Source organism: Castanea sativa, chromosome 1 (genome assembly GCF_040712315.1).
Source record: "Castanea sativa cultivar Marrone di Chiusa Pesio chromosome 1, ASM4071231v1".
Classification (NCBI taxonomy): domain Eukaryota; kingdom Viridiplantae; phylum Streptophyta; class Magnoliopsida; order Fagales; family Fagaceae; genus Castanea; species Castanea sativa.
Window position 1 is genome coordinate 41,144,316 of NC_134013.1, and position 21,988 is coordinate 41,166,303.

Genomic DNA, 21,988 nt, shown 5'->3' on the forward strand with positions numbered 1-21,988 from the left:
CATCATTTACACATTAATTTACTTATAATATTTTGAAAAAAGTCATCTAATTACCATTTGGCACAAGTGTAAGTTCTGATCAAATGTGTGACAAAATATGTGTTACTAAACTTTTTGCAATTTATCAATGGGATAGTGTGACAAACAACAAAAAAAATTTACTTTTATCGTTATTAAAACAAGGGTTGTGAAAATTATTATGTCATTCCCATTACTTGAATGAGTAATGTTATGAATACTACATGCCATATAAGTTTATAAATTTTTTTGTAATAAATTTTATAGTAATTTTGTATATATATTTTTAACTCTAACTTGCCACGGTTGGTATACAGAAAAATATGTACACTCACAGTCGCTGTACATATATTTTTAGATCTATATATATATTTTTTGTTTTTTAATTAATCGTAAGGAATTGTTGCTACCCGCCTTTTCTGTCCCACTTTGAGATAAAGCAAAAAGCAGGGGAAAAAGCAAGAAAGAAAAGAAAAACATAAAAGAAAGAAAGAAAAAGGCAAAGCAATAAAGAAAGAAGAAAAAGAAAGAAAACAGAGACAAAGGTTCTCAAGACTCCATGATTATTCAAATTCTCTCCAACACAGGATTTGAGGGTTCCCCTACTTAACCCAAAGTAAGAGGACCTCTCAGAGGTTCTACAAAGACTTTGTTTGAAAGCTTAAAAGAAAACACACACACACACAAAGAAAAGGTGAAGAAAGAGTGAAGGAAAGTTTCTCATCAGGATTATAGGGATGAATAGAGGTGTTTTACAAAGCTCACCGGTGCAACAAATGATGGCTGGAAACCCGAACTGTTGGAATATTAATAACATGCGTCCACCAACACAACCATCTTCTCATTTCTTGCCTAGTCCAATTTTTTTTCCTCAATATGCACCCACTTCTTCTTCTTCTTCTTCTTCAATTCCTTCTTGGCATGATAGCCAGGAGCTTCCTGAGTCTTGGAGCCAACTACTCTTGTAATTATTCCCTTGTCTCTCTTTCTCATAGATCCATGTTTGCATGATTATCTATTTTACCACTTTCTCATAGTCCAATATCTGTGTTTTCATGATCTATCTCTTTATTTCAAACTATAAGTGTTATTAATGATGAAATATTGGTAATTTAGTGGGATTGTTATGTGGGTCTTTTTTCTTTATAGGGGTGGATCTGTGGGAGAAGAAGATAAGGATGGTATGAGCCAGTTTCAAGCTGCTAAAAAGTTGGAGAATTGGGGGGAACAATTATATAGTCAGGCTGCAAATGCTTCTGTTGTTAATGTCAAGCAAGAAAACTCAGTAAGCAACTATGTGTATGGGCATGGAACTGAGGATTTTCAGGCAGCAAAAGCTACTTGGTCTCAAGTAATGCCTGCTTCATCTCCAAACTCATCTTGTGTGACAAGTTTTAACAATAACATGTTGGATTTCTCTAGTAATAAGGTAGATGGAAGGCACCCACCACCCGATCGATCTTCTGAGGTAAGAAAGAGTGGCTAAAGTTCGTGATCTTGTCAATTTAAAAGTTCCTGATTCTCTAGGGTTGCAATTCAAGAGTCTCTTTCAGATTTAAATTTATGAAATGAATGCTGTAAATTCATGAATATGGTTTTAAGATGCTTCTTCTTCTTTGGGTGTTTGGTAAAGGCTTTTAAAACTTTCATTGGTCATTCATCTAAAATAAATTAATTCTTTGTATGAATGATCTATTATACATTGTGAATGGATTGATTTAGCTAGCCATTTTTCTTTTTCTTTTTTTAAAGTATTCTTTTCCTACTAACCTACTAATAATTTAATTCCTCCATTTTTTGTGTGTGCACTTTCTCTTGCTTATTTATCTCCTCCCCCAATCCACCAACTTGTGTAGCCAGTAATATTTATTAGTGAAAACAATCAAGATTCTTATCTTCTTTCTTTTCTCAATAAGTGTAACAGCATTGCAAATGGTGGGGCACTTAAGAAAGCTAGGGTTCAGCCTTCTTCAACCCAACCTACCTTCAAGGTAATGTTTATATCTCAAAAGACCTTGCCCCCTAAAACTCTCTCTCTCTCCCTCCCTCTCTCTCTCTCACACACACACACACACACACACTCACAACCACACGACTATGTCCACATCCAGACCACACCCGCAGGCTACACATGCCCAACAGACACATACGAACATCCATGGGTAGTAACTATTGTCTTTCTTGATTGTCCATTTGTCAATGGTGATGATTCTTTATCTCTCTCTTCTATTTATCCATCAGTATAGAAGGAAAACTCACTCACTTTAAAATAAAAAAAGGTACTGCAATCATGTCCTCATCCAGTTTCTCTTCTATCTTATTTTAAATTTCAGGTGAGGAAGGAGAAATTAGGTGACAGAATTACTGCTCTCCACCAGCTTGTATCTCCATTTGGAAAGGTAATTTTTAAACTAGCTAAAAGTCATAATTAAGATGCCTCAAACAGTAGATATGTCAAATAAATTAGAACCAAAAAAAAAAAAAAAAATCACAAATCTTTTAAGAGGAAACTCATAAGGAGAAGTTTTTCTCGCATATGATCAAAGCTTCCTTTCTTTTTCCATTTAAAAAAAAAAAAAAAAAAAGCTTCCTTTCTTCATCATCTTTTTCTCAAATCACTAGACTAGGGTTTTTTTCTCTTTAAGCATTAAAGAAGACATAGAAATATGACTTTGGACGGTTGTGGTGTGTGGTATATTTTTCACCTTTTGCAGACTGACACAGCCTCTGTCTTGTTAGAAGCTATTGGATACATCAGATTCCTTCAGAGTCAAATTGAGGTGATGTTTCTCCTCCTCCCTTTATTTTTGCAAACAACCATGAGGGAGTGATGGCACACTGTAAAAGTATCATTTCTCAATGTTCTTTCAGTATTCTTTAGTTATTGAAGTTCTAAATATACTCTTTTCTTTTTCCCATGTTGGATTGCAGGCCCTAAGCTTACCTTACTTGGGAAGTGGATCAGGAAACATGAGGCAGCAACAACAGTCTGTAAGAAACTACAATATAAACTCATTTCTCACTTTCCAAAGCAAGAATAAACTCTCACTTCCTCTCTCTCTCTCTCTCTCTCTCTCTCATGTGCATGAGTTATATATGGTCAATAATTTGACATTAATTGATTAATGATTGCTATTTTCTTGTGCCACATTCTTGTTAGGTTCAAGGAGAAAGGAATTGTTTATTTCCTGAAGACCCTGGTCAGGTATGCTTTATTGGATCCATTTCTCCTTAAAGGGTTGTGTGGGGAACTTGGATTTGAAAAGCTACAACTTTACTGTGTTTTCTGAACAAAGTAAAAGGATGTAGTACTTATGTTATTAGCTTTGCAGACTTTCAACCCGTAGCAATTCGAACCAAAAGACTGACAATAGACTATAATTTGTTTACATTTCAAAAATTTAAAGATCCAGAAAGTAATTTAATTAGCACTAATGCTTTTGAATTGTTGTGTGTTTTTTACCAGCTGCTGAATGAGAACTGTATTAAGAGGAAAGGTGGTCCTGAGCAGGTAATTCTTGACAATACAGTTAATTCGTTCTTAAATATTCTCTCTTTTCCCTCTTTGTACAACTGTAAGCTTTTTTACAAGTCCAATAATTAAATAAAAAATGAAGTGGAATTAATATGCACTTTTTTGTTTTCCGTTTGAAATTGTTAGGATTCTCATGAAGAACCAAAGAAAGACCTGAGGAGTAGAGGGTTGTGTCTGGTTCCGGTGTCATGTACACTGCAAGTTGGGAGTGACAATGGAGCTGACTATTGGGCTCCAGCTCTCGGAGGGGGCTTCCGATAGATGGGAATTTAATTTGGTAACATATACAGCACAATAAGAGCTTCACAGAAACGATATAACATCATGAGCAGTCACTCTGCTAAAAATCTAAGGCTGATTGCTCATGATGCTATACAATCTTGAATTCATACATGTGCGCTGTACATGTGGCTAGCATTTGTAAGCCTCTTAAGACTAATTAATTTATGTCAATTAAGCTTTATCTATCTTCATCCTAAAGCTGCTGCTACAATGCTTTACTTGTATATGCAGTGTTAGTATGATTGATCATCTTAAATGTTGCTTAGAAAGTAGCATTCATCTAATCATGTTTAGAATTGGAACGTTTTATTGTCAGTCGCTTGCGCTTTAGGAATGGCTTCCAACGTTATGTATGATTCAGCACTTGCGGATTAGCGTTGTTATCTGGAGGCATTACAAGAATCTGTGATACATTCTCGTCATTTTTATAAATGATGACAACTTTCATGGAGTAAAATTGATTAGCACTAGTGGCAGTGTACTTGGGCACAAAAGCTCTGTCTGGCAGAAATTCTTAAAAAATCATGTGCGAGGATTTTACATACAAATCCTTTATCAAACCATATTAAAAATTTTAGAAATTCTACCTCAAACATATATCATTTATATTTGAAAAAACTCAAACATTTTAACATACTGGTTTATCTAACCATAAGTCAGATCAAATTAGTTGAATCAAGTCAACTTAAAATTGAACTTCTGAAATTCTAAAAAAAGAGTTTCCCATTAGTAAGATTTTGTACACTAAATTATATAATATTTTGAGGTAGAAAGAGAGGTATGCTTATTTGTGAAAATAAACTTAATAATTATGGTATTTTAGCAATTTAAATACATATATGGGTTAACACTATAAGAAAAAAATGTCTATTAGCGACCAAGAATTTTTTACGGACCCAAAAAGCCCTCTGAAAAAATATTATTTGTGATGGCAAAATAAAGCCCTTGCAAATGCTTGGTAAAATGTGAAATATTTGTGACCAACAAAAAAAGCTGTCGCAATTATCTGTTATAGTCGTCACAAATACTAATATTTTGGAGGGAAATTTTTCCTCCATATTATTTGCGAGGGACAATTAAAAATCTCTCGCAAAAAGTGTATTATTTGTGACAATTAAAAAAATGCCTTCACTAATACTAAATTATTTGCGAGGGCTAGGATCGACCTTCACAAATAATCATTAAAATGTAAAAAAATTTGGAGGGAAATGTTCCCACCAAATTATTTCCGAGGGACAATAAAAATTCCTTGCAAAAAGTTTATTTTTTATGTGAATTACAAATATACCCTCACTAATACTAAATTATTTGCGAAGGCTAAAATTGGCCTTCGCAAATAATCATGAAAATATTAATGTTTTTTGGAGATAAAAAGTTATTCTAAAATTCAAAGAAAAATAAAAAGAAACGCATAAACATATAGCACTTTGTATTCTTTAGATGAACCTTTTGTTTACAGTCTAAAAAAAAACATTTTATATATATCCTATATAAGAAAGGTCTATCCTTATTTTCTAAACAATTGTACCAATAAAAAAGTGATAGTACTTTCAACTTCAAAATTGTAGCCTGAAATTCAAGAATTTCATGTCATCAATCAATTGTTTAAATTCAAGTTTTTGTAGTTTAAAATAATGTATAAAAGATGAGTTTACAGATTATATGGTAAATTACATCCGATTGGCATGAAAATTGGCATGCATGATAAGAACATATAAAGCATGTAATCCAACCGTTGGATTTTCAAAATATGAATTCAACAATAAGTTATTGGGTGGTATAACATTTTTTAGAGTTACAACACGTGTAACTTGAACCCAACTCTATATTATTTAATTCGATATGAATTTTGACAAATCTATCGTTAGATTACATTATCTTCATATATTTTTCATAGTTACAAAATTTCAAGGTTATCAAAGATTAATAGGCATGCCATTAATCAATTTTCTAAATTCAAGTTTCTATAGTTTAAAATAACGTATAAAAGATGAATTTAAAGATCAAATGATAAATTACATCCGATTATAGTGAGAATTGGCATGCATGTTAAGAACATATACAACATGTAATCGAACAGTTGGATTTACAAAATATGAATTCAATAATAAGTTATTGGGAGGTGTAACATTTTTTAGAGTTACAACACGTGTAACTTGAACCCAACTCTATATTTCTTAATTCGATGTGAATTTTGACAAATCTACCGTTAGATTACATTGTCTTCATATATTTTTCATGGTTACAAAATTTCAAGGTTATCAAAGATTAATAGGCATGCCATTAATCAATTTTCTAAATTCAAGTTTTTATAGTTTAAAATAACGTACAAAAGATGAGTTTAAAGATCAAATGATAAATTACATCCGATTATAGTGAGAATTGGCATGTATGTTAAGAACATATACAACATGTAATCCAATGGTTGGATTTGCAAAATATGAATTCAATAATAAGTTATTGGGAGGTGTAACATTTTTTAGAGTTACAACACGTGTAACTTGAACCCGACTCTATATTTCTTAATTTGATGTGAATTTTAACAAATCTACCGTTAGATTACATTATCTTGATATATTTTTCATGGTTACAAAATTTCAAGGTTATCAAAGATTAATAGGCATGCCATCAATCAATTTTCTAAATTCAAGTTTTTGTAGTTTAAAATAACGTATAAAAGATGAGTTTAAAGATCAAATGATAAATTACATCCAATTATAGTGAAAATTGGCATGCATGTTAAGAACATATACAACATGTAATCCAACGGTTGGATTTACAAAATATGAATTTAATAATAAGTTATTGGGAGGTGTAACATTTTTTAGAGTTATGACACATGTAACTTGAACCCGACTCTATATTTCTTAATTCGATGAGAATTTTAACAAATCTACCGTTAGATTACATTATCTTCATATATTTTTCATGGTTACAAAATTTCAAGGTTATCAAAGATTAATAGGCATGCCATTAATCAATTTTCTAAATTCAAGTTTCTATAGTTTAAAATAACGTATAAAAGATGAATTTAAAGATCAAATGATAAATTACATCCGATTATAGTGAGAATTGGCATGCATGTTAAGAACATATACAACATGTAATCGAACAGTTGGATTTACAAAATATGAATTCAATAATAAGTTATTGGGAGGTGTAACATTTTTTAGAGTTACAACACGTGTAACTTGAACCCAACTCTATATTTCTTAATTCGATGTGAATTTTGACAAATCTACCGTTAGATTACATTATCTTCATATATTTTTCATGGTTACGAAATTTCAAGGTTATCAAAGATTAATAGGCATGTCATCAATCAATTGTCTAAATTCAAGTTTTTGTAGTTTTAAATAACGCATAAAAGATGAGTTTAAAGATAAAATAGTAAATTACATCCAATTGTCATGAAAATTGGCATTCATGTTAAGAACATATAAAGCATGTAATCCAACGGTTAGATTTTCAAAAGATGAATTCAATGAAAAGTTATTGAGTGATGTAATATTTTTTAGAGTTACATCACGTGTAACTTGAACCCAACTTTATATTTCTTAATTCGATGTGAATTTTGATAAATCTACCGTTAGATTACATTATCTTCATGTATTTTTTATTCTTACAAAATTTCAAGGTGATTAAAAATTAATAGCCATGTCATCAATCAATTGTCTAGATTCAACTTTTAGTAGTTTAAAATAACGCATAAAATATGAGTTTATAGATCAAATGGTAAATTATATTCGATTGGCATGCATGTTAAGACCATATAGAATATGTAATCTAACGGTTGAATTTTCAAAATATGAATTCAATAATAAGTTATTGGGTAGTGGACTATTTTTTAGAGTTATGTTAAGTGTAACTTGAACCCAACTCTATATTTCTTAATTCGATTTGAATTTTGATAAATCTACCGTTAGATTACATTATCTTGATATATTTTTCATGCTTATAAAACTTAAAGGTGATCAAAGATTAATAGCCACGTTATCAATCAATTGTTTGAATTTAAGTTTTTGTTGTTTAAAATAATGTCATAGAAAATGAGTCATAGATCAAAAGGAAAATTACATCCAATTGGCATGAAAATTGGCATTCACGTTAAGACCATATAGAACATGTAATACAATGGTTGGATTTTCAAAATATGAGAGTGATAGGTGAGTTAACCCAAACCACTTCCTTCAAAATTTTGTTTTAAATTCAATTAAAAGGTTTTCCATTTTTTCAAAAACCCCATTGCAATGATTAGGACTCCCCCACCTTAAAACGTGATTAAGATACGGAAATCATTGAGATCTTTATTTTATCTCGACATTAACCATCACTAGTCATGATTTTTTTTTAAAAGAATTTAAAGTGAGGACATTTGCCCCTCTAAAACCAAAACCATTTATATCGAAGCACATGTATTATTCTAAATGTGCGTATGATATCTTGGGACATATGTCCTCAAGATTGGACAAGTGTCTTGTTTAATCTATGTTGCACACATTTCAAAGGGACAATCAAAATTAGGTCTTGAATATGGTTAGACCCATAGTGATGAAAAAAAGAGGGAGAGTGAAATGAGATGCTTTGATCATGTTCTAATTAAATTTTTTCTAATTGTAGATTGCGTTTGTGTTTTGATTGTGTTACGTTACACCTGAGAGAGAGAAATAAGTTTGGTTGAGGAGGGAGAGAGTGAACAAAGAGGAAAGGAGTTGATTTTTTGGATTTGCTCTCCTAGATATGACTTTGGCTAGTTTAGTGGAGATCATGGTTTTCAAACCCAGACCGTTCAATGAATAGTAAAAGAGAGATGTTTAAGGTTTTTAAGGCTGGACCGAGGTCAAATCGAGGTTGAAATGTGATGACGTCATAATTAATTTAGTAATTATTTAAATATAATTTTTTTGATTGATTAAATATAAATTAATATATTAAATTAATATAAATACAAAATTTGACTAAAATAATCCCTAAATAAATATAAAGATCCATATTTCAAATGTATTTTTCATCTGATAAATTAAAAAAAATTAAATCAAAAGCAAACATAATAGATAAGCAAGTATATAAGTACATAACAATGTCAAAGTTGATTTACGAATTAAATATTGATTTTTACTTAAATCACTAACCATACCACATAGTAAACCATTGTTATCAATTTGAAATCTAATATAAAATATCATTAAAATGTTGAGGAGGATAGTTGATGAAGCTTAAAGCTACTATGGTATTAGGCCTGTTCAGGACTACACCGACGCCGACGAAACCGACAAGAGCCGCGCCGAGCTAACCCACTGAAGGCTCCACCGAATCCTCCTAGCACGGTGTTGGCAGGCATTTTCTGTTACCGAAGTCAGCCGATCCAGTGATCGGCTGCAAGATTTGTACACCAAAGAAAAAACCGACCGACCTTATATATATATATTGGAACCTGGGTTACGGACTTACGGAGTTAGTGAATAGATTTGGATTTTTCTATTTGTTTTAGGAAGGACAGGTTAGCGTGTTCAAGACCATTTCGTTTTTTATTTTTTATTTTTTATTTTTTTTTATTTAGCTGAATAACTAAGTTTATGTCATTTCAGTTTTTTTTTTAATTTTTTTTTATTTCATTTCACGTTTGGTAATTTGGCCATTATAATATAGGAGTAATATAATATCTAAATTGAAAAGATTGTCATTTTAGAGTTCTTTTTTTACACAACTCTCAGTCTCCTTTTCAAGTGAAACGAAGCCGTGTAGGTTATTATTACTGTGCAATATTTTTCCCAACTCTTTTACTCTGTATTTTTCCAATTCTAAAATACACACAACCCAATCCCGCCCAACAAACAGTATTTTTCCCTTTTATTCTCATATCCCACCCAACTCTTTTACTCTGTATTTTTCCCTTTTACTCTTCCTCTCCTCTCCCTCATCTCAGAATTCACTCTCACAGTCATTGTCTCACTCTCTCTCACCCTCTGAAAAAAAAAAAATTATTCTCATAGTCTCACACTTCCTAAGCCAATCAGTCTCTCTCTCCTCTCAGTTCTTTGCCGCAGAGCTATGTAGCTCTTTCTTTGGTAAACCCTAATCCCTAATTTTTTTTTTTGGTTTTTTAGTTCACCGATCAACTTATTTGGTGATTCTAATCTTTGTTTTTTGGGTTATTTTCTTGCAATTTTAGGGGTGTTTTAAGCGATTTAGCCTCATAAAAGACTGAATTTGAAAGGATCAAAGACTTCTAGGGGTAGAGTGAGTATTTTCATTTAATATTCTTATGTGAGGTTATGGATCATATTGGCAAGGGTAGAGTGAGTTTTTTTTTTTTTTTTTAATATCTAATTTATGGTTTATATTTTATTTTAAATGGGTTTTGTATATAGTTATAGGATTTTTGAATAAGCTTTCAGATACAGGGGCAAAATATTTCCTGGAAAACGTAAGCTTGATGACAGTATTTTCTTGTTGAACTCTTTTTTTATTCATGGAAATAGAAAATCTTTGTTCAATTTTTGTTGCTTTGTGATTTCTTTTTGTTGAAATTAAGCTAAATAGTGAAAATTTGGCTCAGTGATTGGGCTTCTGATTGTAGCTGATGAGGGGAATTTCATTCTATGCTTGTGAAGTTGAGAAAATTTTAGCTTACTAACTAAAAGAATCGAAAGCCTTTCTGAGATATTGTTAATACATAAAGATGTCTCAGATGCTTTGGTAAATTCTTTTTTTGTGTTTTAATTGTTTGCAAAAATCATGGAAATGAATCTCTAATGAGAAATTCAAATTAACATGAATTTAAATTTCTCATTATTGTTTGAATCTAAGCTTAAATGTAGTATATGTCAGCCATGGTTTCCATTGATTCATGTTGGTGATTATGGACGCATTAATGCATGGTTTGTAGATGTAGTATATAAGAAAACTTTTCATAAATCATCATTTAAATTAGGTTCAATAATCGAAATAGGGATCGATGCGTGCTAGACTTTGGATTATATTAATGGTAGTATGGTAATCAATGTACTTGAAGATAAATACATATGATAACAAGAGTTTTGGAATCTTGGCCAATTTAGTGCACTCTGTTTTTGCTAGTGTTTATGATTTACTTTGCTTTTCAACATTGTATTTCTCATCAAATGTCAGAGTTATGTAAAAATATCAAGGAGATAAAATCAATTCTTTTTGGATGCATCATTCTACTAGATTGTGCATAGAGTATATTAATGGGGTTGAAAAATTTTCTTGAGTATGCATTTTTTTTTTCTTTTTATAAGAATTAAGAGTATGCATTTAAATATTCAATAAATAAAGATATAAAAACCAATTATTTGTGTGTTGATTGTAGCAACAAGTATCGTTGGATTTGGGATGAGGTCTATCATCTTTTATTAGTGGATCATGTCTTTAACACATTTGTATTGGAAATATACATATTTATATTATACTTTCATCATATTAATACTAACTAATAGTAGGTAGACGTGGCAGGGCTTATAAAAAAAAAAGGTAGACATGGCAAGGGAAGGTAAAAGTAAAGCCAAAATCGTCACACCAAAAGCTGCTCAAGAGATTACTAATCTTTTTCACCAAAAATTGAATGGAGCTTGGATGATTTTTACTGAGTACCCAAGATCTGAGCTTAAAACTCTGTATGCTTGCTATATATCTCAACATTTTAAGCATAAGCAACTAGACAAGGAAGTGAAGAAGGCATTTGTGGAATATGTGAAACACCATTATTCTGATTGGATGTTTCACATTAAAAATCCTATTTTTAAGAAGTTCACAAAGAAAGAAGATCATTACAAGAATGGTCCTTTCTTCATTCCTACACCCTTTTGGAAAAAGATGGTGGATAAATGGATGGATGAAGAATGGGAGGTGAGTATAAATGAAATACGTGTCATAAATTCTCTCTATCTCTCTTGCACTCTCTCTAACCATTATTTGTGATTTACATTTTTCACAATTGTTATATTATTTTAATTTATATTTAATTTGTTTTTAGAGAGTTTTAACATATGGCGTCTGCTCCTAACCATTATTTTAACTCATGTTTAATGTTTTTTTTTTTTTTTTTTTTTTAAGAACTAGCAGAGATGAAGAGGACAATTCAAACAATAACATGGAGGTCGAAAACAACTTGGAGGGTGACTTAGAGAAAAACTAATATAGATTTTGTCATAATTCTAGTTGTTTAAGTTTAAAACAATATTTTTATGTCATGATTTAATTTTAGGATTTCTTTGTATATTCTATATTTTAAAGTTTGAATTTATAAGAATTTTTATGTTTTGATGGATCAATTTTTAGTAATCATTGTACTATTGTAACAGGATAATTAAACAGAAATGATATAAAATAACTTAAAAATAAATAAATAATAAAATATATAAAATATTATCACTGTTGACATAAAAATTTGGTCATAAATAACTTCATAGTGACGACAAAGTCCCTCGTAATTTATAGAATAGCGATGCAACTTAACCCCTTGCAAAAACGTTTTAAGTGACAGCTTAACGTCGTCATTATTATTTCTAACTAATTGTGAGGGTTTAAAAGCTCTTACAAATAAATTTTAATGATGACACTATTTGTCTCTAAAAAGTATGTCATCAATTTGAAATTTGCAAATAATTAATTGCGAGGGTATGAAGGTCCTCACAAATAGTTGTTAACGACGACTGCTTCCTCTTGCTAAAAATAAGTCGTCGACTTTTCTCGTTGTTTGTAAATATATTTGTGAGGGCGGATTTGTTCAATAACGACGGTGGATTGCCCTCGTAAATTATCTATTTGCGAAGGTATGGTCGCAAAATCTCTTTTAGCAACAAGAGCAAATACGACGGCCTTCGAGGGCCATATGCCTTCGCTAATAACCTTTTGCGACGATATTTGAATTTTTGCGAGGGCATTTGATCCTCGCTAGTAGACTCTTTTTTTGTAGTGCAAGTTCGGGTACTTAAGGCATAAAACACAAACCCTAGAAGAATTAAAAATTTGAACCCAAATCCACCTCAATCTCATTAAAGAAAATCTCAAATCCTTACTATTTGGGTCTAGTTGGGCCACAAAACTCATTAAACCTGACTAATTAGTATCCATTGACTTCGGGCATGCAATCTCTGTACAAGCAACTCCCCCCCCCCCCCCCCCCCTTCCCCTTCCCCTTCCCCCAACTCCCAATAATTCCCTCTCTCCCCCCAGCTCCCAATAATTCAATAATTAGAGGAAGGAGAATTTGAAGTTTTAAACTTTGAATGTCTCATTTGAAAATATGTAAGAAGTGTCAACCAATTGACTTACAAAACTTAAATATGCACGGTTCATGCAATCTAAACATACTCTTAGGATTGCTTCATTTATATATCTTTTATCTTCCAAATTTATACTTGCCCATTGGGTATGCATTACAAAAGAATTTATTAGTTAAGCAATTTTCTTCAAAATGAAATATGTAAAAAAATATTATATATCAATCTCTTCAAAGGATAAAATCCTGTAAAAATTAATTTCAAATTCAGTTATTTAAATGCACGTTCCTTCGAATTTATCTTTAAAATTTAGTGTTTTCACATGCATATTTTCTAAAAAATAGTTTTGGGAATGACATTTTCAGGCACATATTTCCATTAAAGTTGGTTTTAACTGAAGTCCAGATAATTTGACATTAGAGGTACATGAAATAAAGCTTTTTGCGATGACCATATTTCATTGCTAGAGCACAAAGTTTGTCGCAAAAATTAATTCAAATAAGTTATCAAGTTAAATTATTAGTGGTGTGTCAAAATTAAATGTGCTCATTTTACAATGAATGTGATTGGATTTCAAAAACGCTATAGTAGAGTTAACAAACCAACACTTAAGAATTTTAGAGAATCCTAATTTACCTGAATTCAATCTAGGACTCAAAACTAAAAAGTAATAAATAAAGTATAATGTTTTTGCTTTTTTTTTTTTAGAATACTAAGTATTTTAACACACACACGGAGAGAGGAAAAAATATTTTAAAGAAACTGACAGTGGTGTACATTCAAAAAGGTGTAATAAAATATAATATTAAAGGTGTAAAAAGTGTTAATGATTTTTTCTTTTAATGAGAATAAGGTAAGTATTAGTGACTATTGAGTTTTATGTAATGCTTTAACACATTCAAATGGACAAGTAAGTGTAAAGTTATGATCTTTAAATGTTTGGAGGTATTCACCTACCTTTTTTGAGTTACAAAAAATTTTAGTTTTATTTTTTAATTTTTTGTATTTTTTATCTAACTGATATCAAAATTGAATCATTTTTATGATTTGTCAAACTAAATCAGTTTTATTACTTATTACAATCAACTAAATCATTTTTATGATTTGTCAAACTAGGGACGGAACCATGTACAAGTTGAGGGGGGTTGTGCCCCCCCCCCCCCCCCCAAATTTTTTAGAAATATTAAATAGTAGGTGAATATTTAAGATTTTAGAAAATAAGCTCAAGGCAAAGTATATTTGCCCCCCTCAAGAAAATTATATTTGCCCCCCTCGACTTCGAATCCTAGTTTTGTCACTGTGTCAAACTAAATCAGTTTTATTACTTAGTACAATCTCTATAGATTAATAAGTAATAACTAGTTACCAACTTACCATGAGTTTTCTTATGATTGACATAATAATTAAGTTAATAAATTGAATGAGAGACCCGAATTTGATTGAACCTAAAAGGTCTTAAAATGGAAATTAAATTAGACATATAACATACTATAATTAGTGTCGGGGACGTTTTGCGACAAGGGTCAAAATTGCAAGATTAGTCCAAATTTTCCCTTGAGTTCTTTAGAACTATTTGTTTGTGGAAAATTAAGCCCAAAATTTCAAATGTATAATGAAAAAAAGGGTATTGATGTTTTAACAATAGAGAAATCAAAATGTCATAATTTTTTTGAGCCCGAAACGATAGAAATTTTTTATTTCAAAAAAATCAAATGTACAGGGTATTAAACTAGACCAAACATCTAGTCTTTGGGTGGACCATCAGCAAACAACTTAGACATGTTGCGATGTCCCACAAGAGTTTCATTAAACATACAATCCATAAAAGAATTTGAAAGCACCTTCACCAAGTCCCAACTATACACGTTGTGCCTCATTTAGACGTTGATATACCTCAAGCCATTTTATTGCACTCTCAAAGATGACCTTTGGATGGAGCTGGACCCTCTCAAAGTAGACTTTATTTCGAGCATGCCAAATCCACCAAGCTGTAGTTGCCCACTTCTCCAGCTCCCCAAGGCTGAGCTTCTGCCACATCTTCTGAAAGAGGAAGAGGAAATCGGTAGGCTCGTTACTGCATTTTTGGATACTTCCCTTGAATGACGCCCATACATTCCTCGCAAAAGGGCACTCCCACAACACATGGCTGACTGTCTCAGTTTGGTGAGCACACAGTTCGCAGTGTTCTTCGATTTTAACTCGTTTCTTATGCAGGTTCTGCCTTGTTGGTAAACATCCTGAGCATGCTCTCCAGAGAAAAGTACGTACTTTAGGTGGCACGTTCAGCTTCCATATCCTCTTCCATGTGTTTCCCTGAGCTTGCGCCAATGAATGTTCGGCGTGGTTTGGCTGCTGTAAGCATAGCGCAACCTGGTACGCTGAACGAACCGTGAAGGTGTGAGTTTTATTCTCCATCCATACCAATCTATCCTGTGTGGTTTGGTGATTTAGAGGCATGGTGAGTATGGTCTCGCAGGTGCGTCTATCGAATGTAGCAAAAAGTTTCCCCCTATCCCATTGCTTAGACTCCCCATTTATCAAGTCATGAACTGTCATATTCACTGGTGGTGGATTGATAAATACTGGGGGGTGAGGTAGCCAATTATGAGTGGCCATATGTATTTTCCTACCATCCCCAATCTGCCATCGAGAGCCAGCATAAATGATATCCCTAGCAGCCAGTAGAGAGCACCATACAAAGGATGGGTTATTCCCCAACTCGGCATCCAAGAAGGAAGTGTTTGGAAAATACCTTGCCTTGTAAACTCTATAAAATAGAGACCCGTTATTGTGAATTAGACGCCATGCTTGTTTGGCTAGCATAGCAAGATTGAAAGCATGGAAATCCTTAAACCCTATTCCTCCCCTCTTCTTTGATATACATAACTTGTTTCAACTCATCCAATGAATTTTCCTTTCCGCCCCGGTTTGGCCCCACCAGTATCTAGCCAAAAGAGAATTGATATTGTCACATATGGATTTAGGGAGCTTGAATAAACACGTGGAATAGGTTGGGATAGCTTGAGCCACCATTTTGATGAGGATTTCACGACCCGCTTTTGAGATAAACTTTTCCTTCCATCCCATTACCCTCTTTGTGATCCTTTCTTGTAATTCCTTGAACGTTCCCACCTTTGACTTTCCATTTAGGATCGGAAGGCCCAAATACTTTTCACATTCCGTCATGACTCGTGCACCCAATAGTTGCTGAATTTCATTTCTCATCCCTTGCCTCGTGTTTTTACTAAAGAAAAGGGATGTCTTTTGTTTGTTAATTACTTGTCTAGATGCACCTTCATATTTGCCCAATAATTCAAGTAGTCTATGGCATTCATCAACTGTTGCTTGGCAAAACAATAGACTATCATCATCAAACAAAAGGTGTGAAATACGTACCCCATGTTTGCAAGACAAAACTCCCTTGAGAGATCGGTTTTCTTCAGCTCTTCTCAGTAAAGCTAAAAGCCCTTCTGCACACAATAGGAACAAATATGGCGAAAGAGGGTCCTTTTGTCCCCCTTGAAAGAGAGATAAAACCCTTAGGTTCCCCATTGATAATAACTGAATAAGATGCTGTGGTGATCGTTTCCATTGCCATATTCACCCATCTGCGATCCAAGCCCAGTTTTATCATTATGTTTCACAAGAAACCCCACTCAACTCGGTCATAGGCTTTGCTAATGTCCAGCTTCACCACCATTTGGCCCACTTTTCCATTTCTATTATTTCGCATCCTGTGCAATAGTTCATATGCCACTGTGGTATTGTCAGTGATTAAACGGTTTGGAACAAAGGCACTTTGAGCCTCAGATATTATCGTTGGTAGGATAGTCTTCAACCTGTTCGCCAAGACTTTAGAGAGAATTCTAAATACCACATTACCCAAACTAATGGGCCAATAATATGACATCTGCTCAGGATCATTCTTTTTGGGATCAGTACAATGTGAGTATAATTCATTTTACGCAACATATGGCCAGAATTTAAAACTGACAGAATAGCCTTAGTTACATCAAATCCAACAATATTCCAATATTTTTGAAAGAAAAAGGGTGACATACCATCAGGTCCAGGAGATTTTGAAGGATGCATTTGAAATAGGGCCCGTCTAACCTCATCCGGTGTATACTTTTGTAATAATGCATTGTTCATGTCTAGGGTGACACGCCTATCCACCGCATCAAGTACGCTTCCCATATCTGTGGGGTTTGTTGGGGTAAAAAGCTCTTTGAAGTATTGCTCGGCAACATGGGCAATCTGCTCATCCGATGTATGCCAACCTCCATCCGTATCCTGAATACCCGATATATGGTTTTTCCAACTCCGTTGACTTTCCCGTTGGTGGAATAATTTTGTATTCTTGTCACCTGCTTGTAACCATATGGATCGGGGCCTTTGTCTCCAAAATAGCTCCTCATGATGTAGAATTGCGTTTATCTCCGATTTCAATGTGCTAATGCGTTGGGCATTGTTGGCACTATTTTGCAATGAAAGATCTTCAAGTTCTGCTTGCATCATCTTGTAATTTGGTTTTAGAATTCCCAAAGATGGCTTTGCTCCACTCCACTAATGCAACCCAGCACTATTTGATCTTCTCAAAGAGCTTAAACATTAGACTCCTATTTTGTGTTTCCCTTCCCCAAACTTCACGGATCAAACCTTCACAATCCGGATGTGTGGACCATTTTTCTTCAAAACGCCTTGGCTGCCTCTTTCTTCTCCTAAGGTCGATGGGTGGGTGTGTTGATATAAGAATAGGCACATGGTCCGAATACGTTGCCTGGAGATGAGTGACTTTCACATGTGGAAATAAGGCCCTCCATTCAATTGTTCCACAAGCCCTATCAAGCCTTTCTTGGACAAAACCCTCACCTTCACGTCCATTGTTCCAAGTGAAAATGTTACCCTGGAATCCCAAATCCACTAACCCACAATGAAGAAGTGCTTCTCTAAATTCTTGCATTGGTCTTAGAGGTCGTGTGAGCCTTCCTTGCTTTTCCTCCATTGTTAAAATCTCATTGAAATCTCCATAGCACAGCCATGGAGCTGTACTCTTGGAGTGAAGATGTTTGAGTAAAGTCCATGACTCGTGTTTCCTTTGCTCCTCTGGCCGCCCATAGAAGCCGGTGAATCTCCAAACTGAATTTTCAGACTTTATATAGGAATCAATATGGTTGGGTGAGTATGTTTGGACATGCAACTCCACCTCTTCCATCCATAAAAGAGCCAACCCGCCACTTCTATGCACACTTGGGACAACCACCATACATCAGTAGGGTAGATCATCTTGTACTTTTCACATTTCGACTACAAAATAGTTTTGTCTCCATTAGAAACAAAACTTTAGGAGCTTTCTCCCTCACTAGATGAGAGAGGACTTCAACTACCGTCTGGTTCCCAAGCCCACGACAGTTCCAGCTTAGGAGATTCATTGTGCTTGGCAGGGGCGGGGCTGCTCATCAGCCTCCGCCATTAGTCAATGAAAAGAGAAAATTGAGAGAGGTTGTGAGAAAGAGAGGGAGGTTCCCATGTTACCATATTTCCAACCCAAATCCATTAACCCAAATCCACTAATCCATATTTCATAGAGCTGAAACTTTAGAGCAAAAGCCCATTAATTTTCGCTTTTCATTGACTACAAGATTTAGAATTGTGAGGATGTTAATTGGCATTAATGGGCTTTTGCTCTAAAGTTTCAGCTCTGTGAGGAAAACGTGGTTGGTTTCTTTAGCTAAAGAGAGACTCTTGTCTTTTTTAAAACATGATTGGTTCCTTTTGAATCTGATTGGAGCCTTTTTTTTATTGAGTTTGGGGTGCTCTAAGTGTCAGGTTTTAGGTCAATAGAAGATGATTTGAACCCCAAGGTATCAACCAAAGAGGATATGGTCAAATTTGGTTTAATTGGGTAAGAGGGATGCCTTGCTTTTTTGCATAATTTGGGAAATGAATTGGCCTAAATTCATGGGCTGATATTTCCTAGGCATGACAGATCCTTGGAAGCTGCATTTGGTAGTTACAGCAAACAAGGCCAACTACTTAAGGCCAGTTATATGTTTCAAGCAACAAATGGTAGAGCAAAAAAGTTGGGTCACAGTCAGTTAGAGCATAAATGCTTTTTTAGGATAAAAATTTCAAGTACAAGACCTCCTCTATGAGCCAGAGGTGCTACCAATGTCCCTTGCCTACTTGGTAGCATGCATGGGCTAGGCTAATGCACAAGGTCCAAAAGAAATCAACTCATACCCTCCAAACCACACTTCCTCAATTTTCCCCAATATGTCACATAGGCTTGAGCCATGCTTTAAAGAATAAAATATAATATAATACATGAATTGAACTCACAAGAAAATTAGGCTTGGTTGAATCAGGCTTGTAGAAAATATGTCACGAAAATGGGTATCAAAAATTGGTGGAGCATAAAGTGATACATAAGATTTGTATTCAACTCAATGATCATAACAACTCATTTGGGAGGAGGGAAATGGATAAAATGAAAAGGAATGAAAAGAATGATTTTAAAATATTCATTCATTTCCCCCGCTTAGGAGTTTTAATGAAGGGAATGGAAAGTCCACTATCTTGTTTAGAAGTTTAAGTGGGAGGGAATGAAATGGGAAGAAAAGAATACCATTCCTCTCTATTTTCTTAAAATCTCAAATTTGCAAGGGAAAGGAAATTAGGTTTAATATATTTTATACTAAAACTCCCAAAATACCCTTATATATTCAGTCTTTTATTTCAAAATGAACAAAGTTTGGCTACAAACTTGGTTGTCGCCATTGGCTACAATTTCCACTAATTTTTTTTTAATATGGCTACATGTTCGGTTATAGATTGACTCTAGTTAATTAATCCAATTACCCAAGTTGATTAATTAGTTAATATTACATGCAAATCATATTAGGGCACAATCAATTCTCCAAACTAAATTAAAGTGCAGTGGATAATAAGTTTGACACAATGATTTGATCATGATAGGGTAAAACACTTGCAGGCAAAAACCCCATCAGGTGAATTTCAAGTCACCACTTTCGAAGAATCCGCTAATAAAGAAACAATCGGTTACAAGTACAAGAAATTTTATCCAAATCAAGTTTTCCTAAAGTACCTACCTATAGTAGAACCTACTGACCAATACTAGTATCAGCTCTAATACTTAATTAGACTTATTCTTGTAGAGATTTCTCCTTTGCATGGATCTCAGTATGTGACTGATAACACAAAAATAGTTGATTGTTTTTGTTTGGCTGAGTTCTTCAATCCATGCTTGAAGATTTGGAAGCAGCTGTGGACGTCGCTCCAAAAATTGAGAAAAGAGAAAGCCTTGTTAAGGGCTTTTCTTTTTCCTTTTTTTTGGGTTTATTGCAAATTGGGTCCTTGGTGACATTACTCTTTGTGTGCATGTGTTTCTAGGGTGAGGTGGTGTGTGTGTGTGTGTGTGTGTGTCTCTTTTTCTTATTTTTATTTTAGGAGTCATCACTAACCGTTGGTTTTGTATTAGGTCTGATTGATCACCTATTTGTCTAATTCTTTTTAAATTACCTAATGAACTAGAACCAATTTTAAGGGTTGTTAATTAATTAAGGTAAACCAAAGATTTTGGACTCAGAAGTTTGGTTATATGTGGGGAAAGTGTTTTGCACCCAACACCGCCTATTCAAAGGACAATACCCCATTTTAATTTTAATTTTATCGTTATCTTTTTTATGAAAAGGATTAGATACTTGTTATTTTGTTTTTGGAAAAGTTTGGTACAAAAAATATACATATATACATGTGAGTGTTTATTTATTTATAAAGTAGCATATGAATATTTATTGCAAAGAATTATTTAATACAAAGCATGTGAAAGAAGTTCACTACATTACAAGAAATAATATATATAACATGTGAATATTTACATACCATGTATTTAGTATGGATAGTTACAACTTGAAAATAAAAAGGGAGAGTAAGAAAGATAGTATATTGTTGCCATCCTCCATTTGCCTCATTTCTCATGTAAAAAAACACAATAGACTACAACATTAGTGCCAAAGGAGGCGGGACATGTTAACTTGATTGGTGCCTATTGGTTCAATGAAATTGGACTATAGACACTTGAAAGTTCAAATAGTATGTAAAACACCTATGAACATTTAGACTCCTAAATATAAAATAACCAACACAAGCTTATAATCAAACAATATATGTGCGGAAAATGAAATATAAGCTATAACCAAATTAGTAACACTCTAAACCATATTTAATCATAAACACAACAGTAATTAATAGGTAAAGAGAAAGGGAAGAAGGATGCAAAGACAAAGATAACACGCCAATGTGTTATCGAAGAGGAAACTAAAAAACTCGACGAAAAACCTCTCTGCTGGCCTCCAAGCGGTCAATAATCCACTAGAGAATGAATTTGGGATACATGAATAGCAGAAGACCCTACAAGCCTAATCTACCTAGTGCACCTAAGCCCTCTAAGCTTCTTGCTCCAACAGGGTTACGCTGAACCTTGTCTTCTCTAGCTTACCGGATCTCGCAATCGCCCATTGCATCAACCAAAATGAATTGGTCCCTTCTGAATTGCTACCCAAGCACCAAAATGCCTCCTCACTGATATGGGTATCGTGAGAAAAGGATTTGGTAAATGTACCTCTCAAGGATATGTCAATGGAGAGGGTGAGAGTAGAGGAATTTGGAGAATCAAAGAATGAAGATTGTGGATGAGTCTATCTTGTTTTTCTCTAGGGTTTCTCTCTCAAAATTCTCTCTGGAAGCTCTCAACATTTCGTGGGTATAAAGGTATATATAGTAGAGTGTATGAGGAATGTGAAATGTCAGGTTTTATCCAAATAGGGCATTCTGGCGACTCAACCTCGCGACTGGAACGAGTCGCGAGTTTAAGCCGCAAGCTAAC

General features: G+C 33.7%; 3 protein-coding genes across 4 annotated transcripts; 1 reads left to right on the forward strand and 2 right to left on the reverse strand.

Moving 5' to 3' along the window:
- The first annotated feature begins 483 nt into the window (after window positions 1–483).
- LOC142636828 (transcription factor bHLH68) lies at window positions 484–4,147 on the forward strand. 2 transcript variants are annotated; one of them, XM_075811398.1, is made up of 9 exons: window positions 484–982; window positions 1,168–1,486; window positions 1,935–2,009; window positions 2,352–2,417; window positions 2,733–2,798; window positions 2,950–3,009; window positions 3,179–3,223; window positions 3,485–3,529; window positions 3,680–4,147. In XM_075811398.1, the coding sequence occupies exons 1-9, from the start codon at window positions 756–758 to the stop codon at window positions 3,812–3,814; spliced, it is 1,038 nt and encodes a 345-aa protein (XP_075667513.1). In that variant the 5' UTR covers window positions 484–755; the 3' UTR covers window positions 3,815–4,147. The 2 variants fall into 2 exon arrangements, with proteins under 2 accessions (XP_075667513.1, XP_075667951.1); XM_075811836.1 differs by lacking the exon at window positions 1,935–2,009 and having other exon boundaries at window positions 533–982.
- A 10,790-nt stretch (window positions 4,148–14,937) lies between these two features.
- On the reverse strand, window positions 14,938–17,598 carry LOC142627223 (uncharacterized). The gene is made up of 3 exons (XM_075801045.1): window positions 17,075–17,598; window positions 16,725–16,919; window positions 14,938–15,847 (listed from the first exon to the last, which is right to left on the reverse strand). Exons 1-3 carry the CDS (start codon window positions 17,596–17,598, stop codon window positions 14,938–14,940), a joined length of 1,629 nt encoding a protein of 542 aa, XP_075657160.1.
- A 64-nt stretch (window positions 17,599–17,662) lies between these two features.
- On the reverse strand, window positions 17,663–18,346 carry LOC142627233 (uncharacterized). The gene has a single exon (XM_075801055.1). It carries the CDS (start codon window positions 18,344–18,346, stop codon window positions 17,663–17,665), a length of 684 nt encoding a protein of 227 aa, XP_075657170.1.
- Between the last annotated feature and the right edge of the window lie 3,642 nt (window positions 18,347–21,988).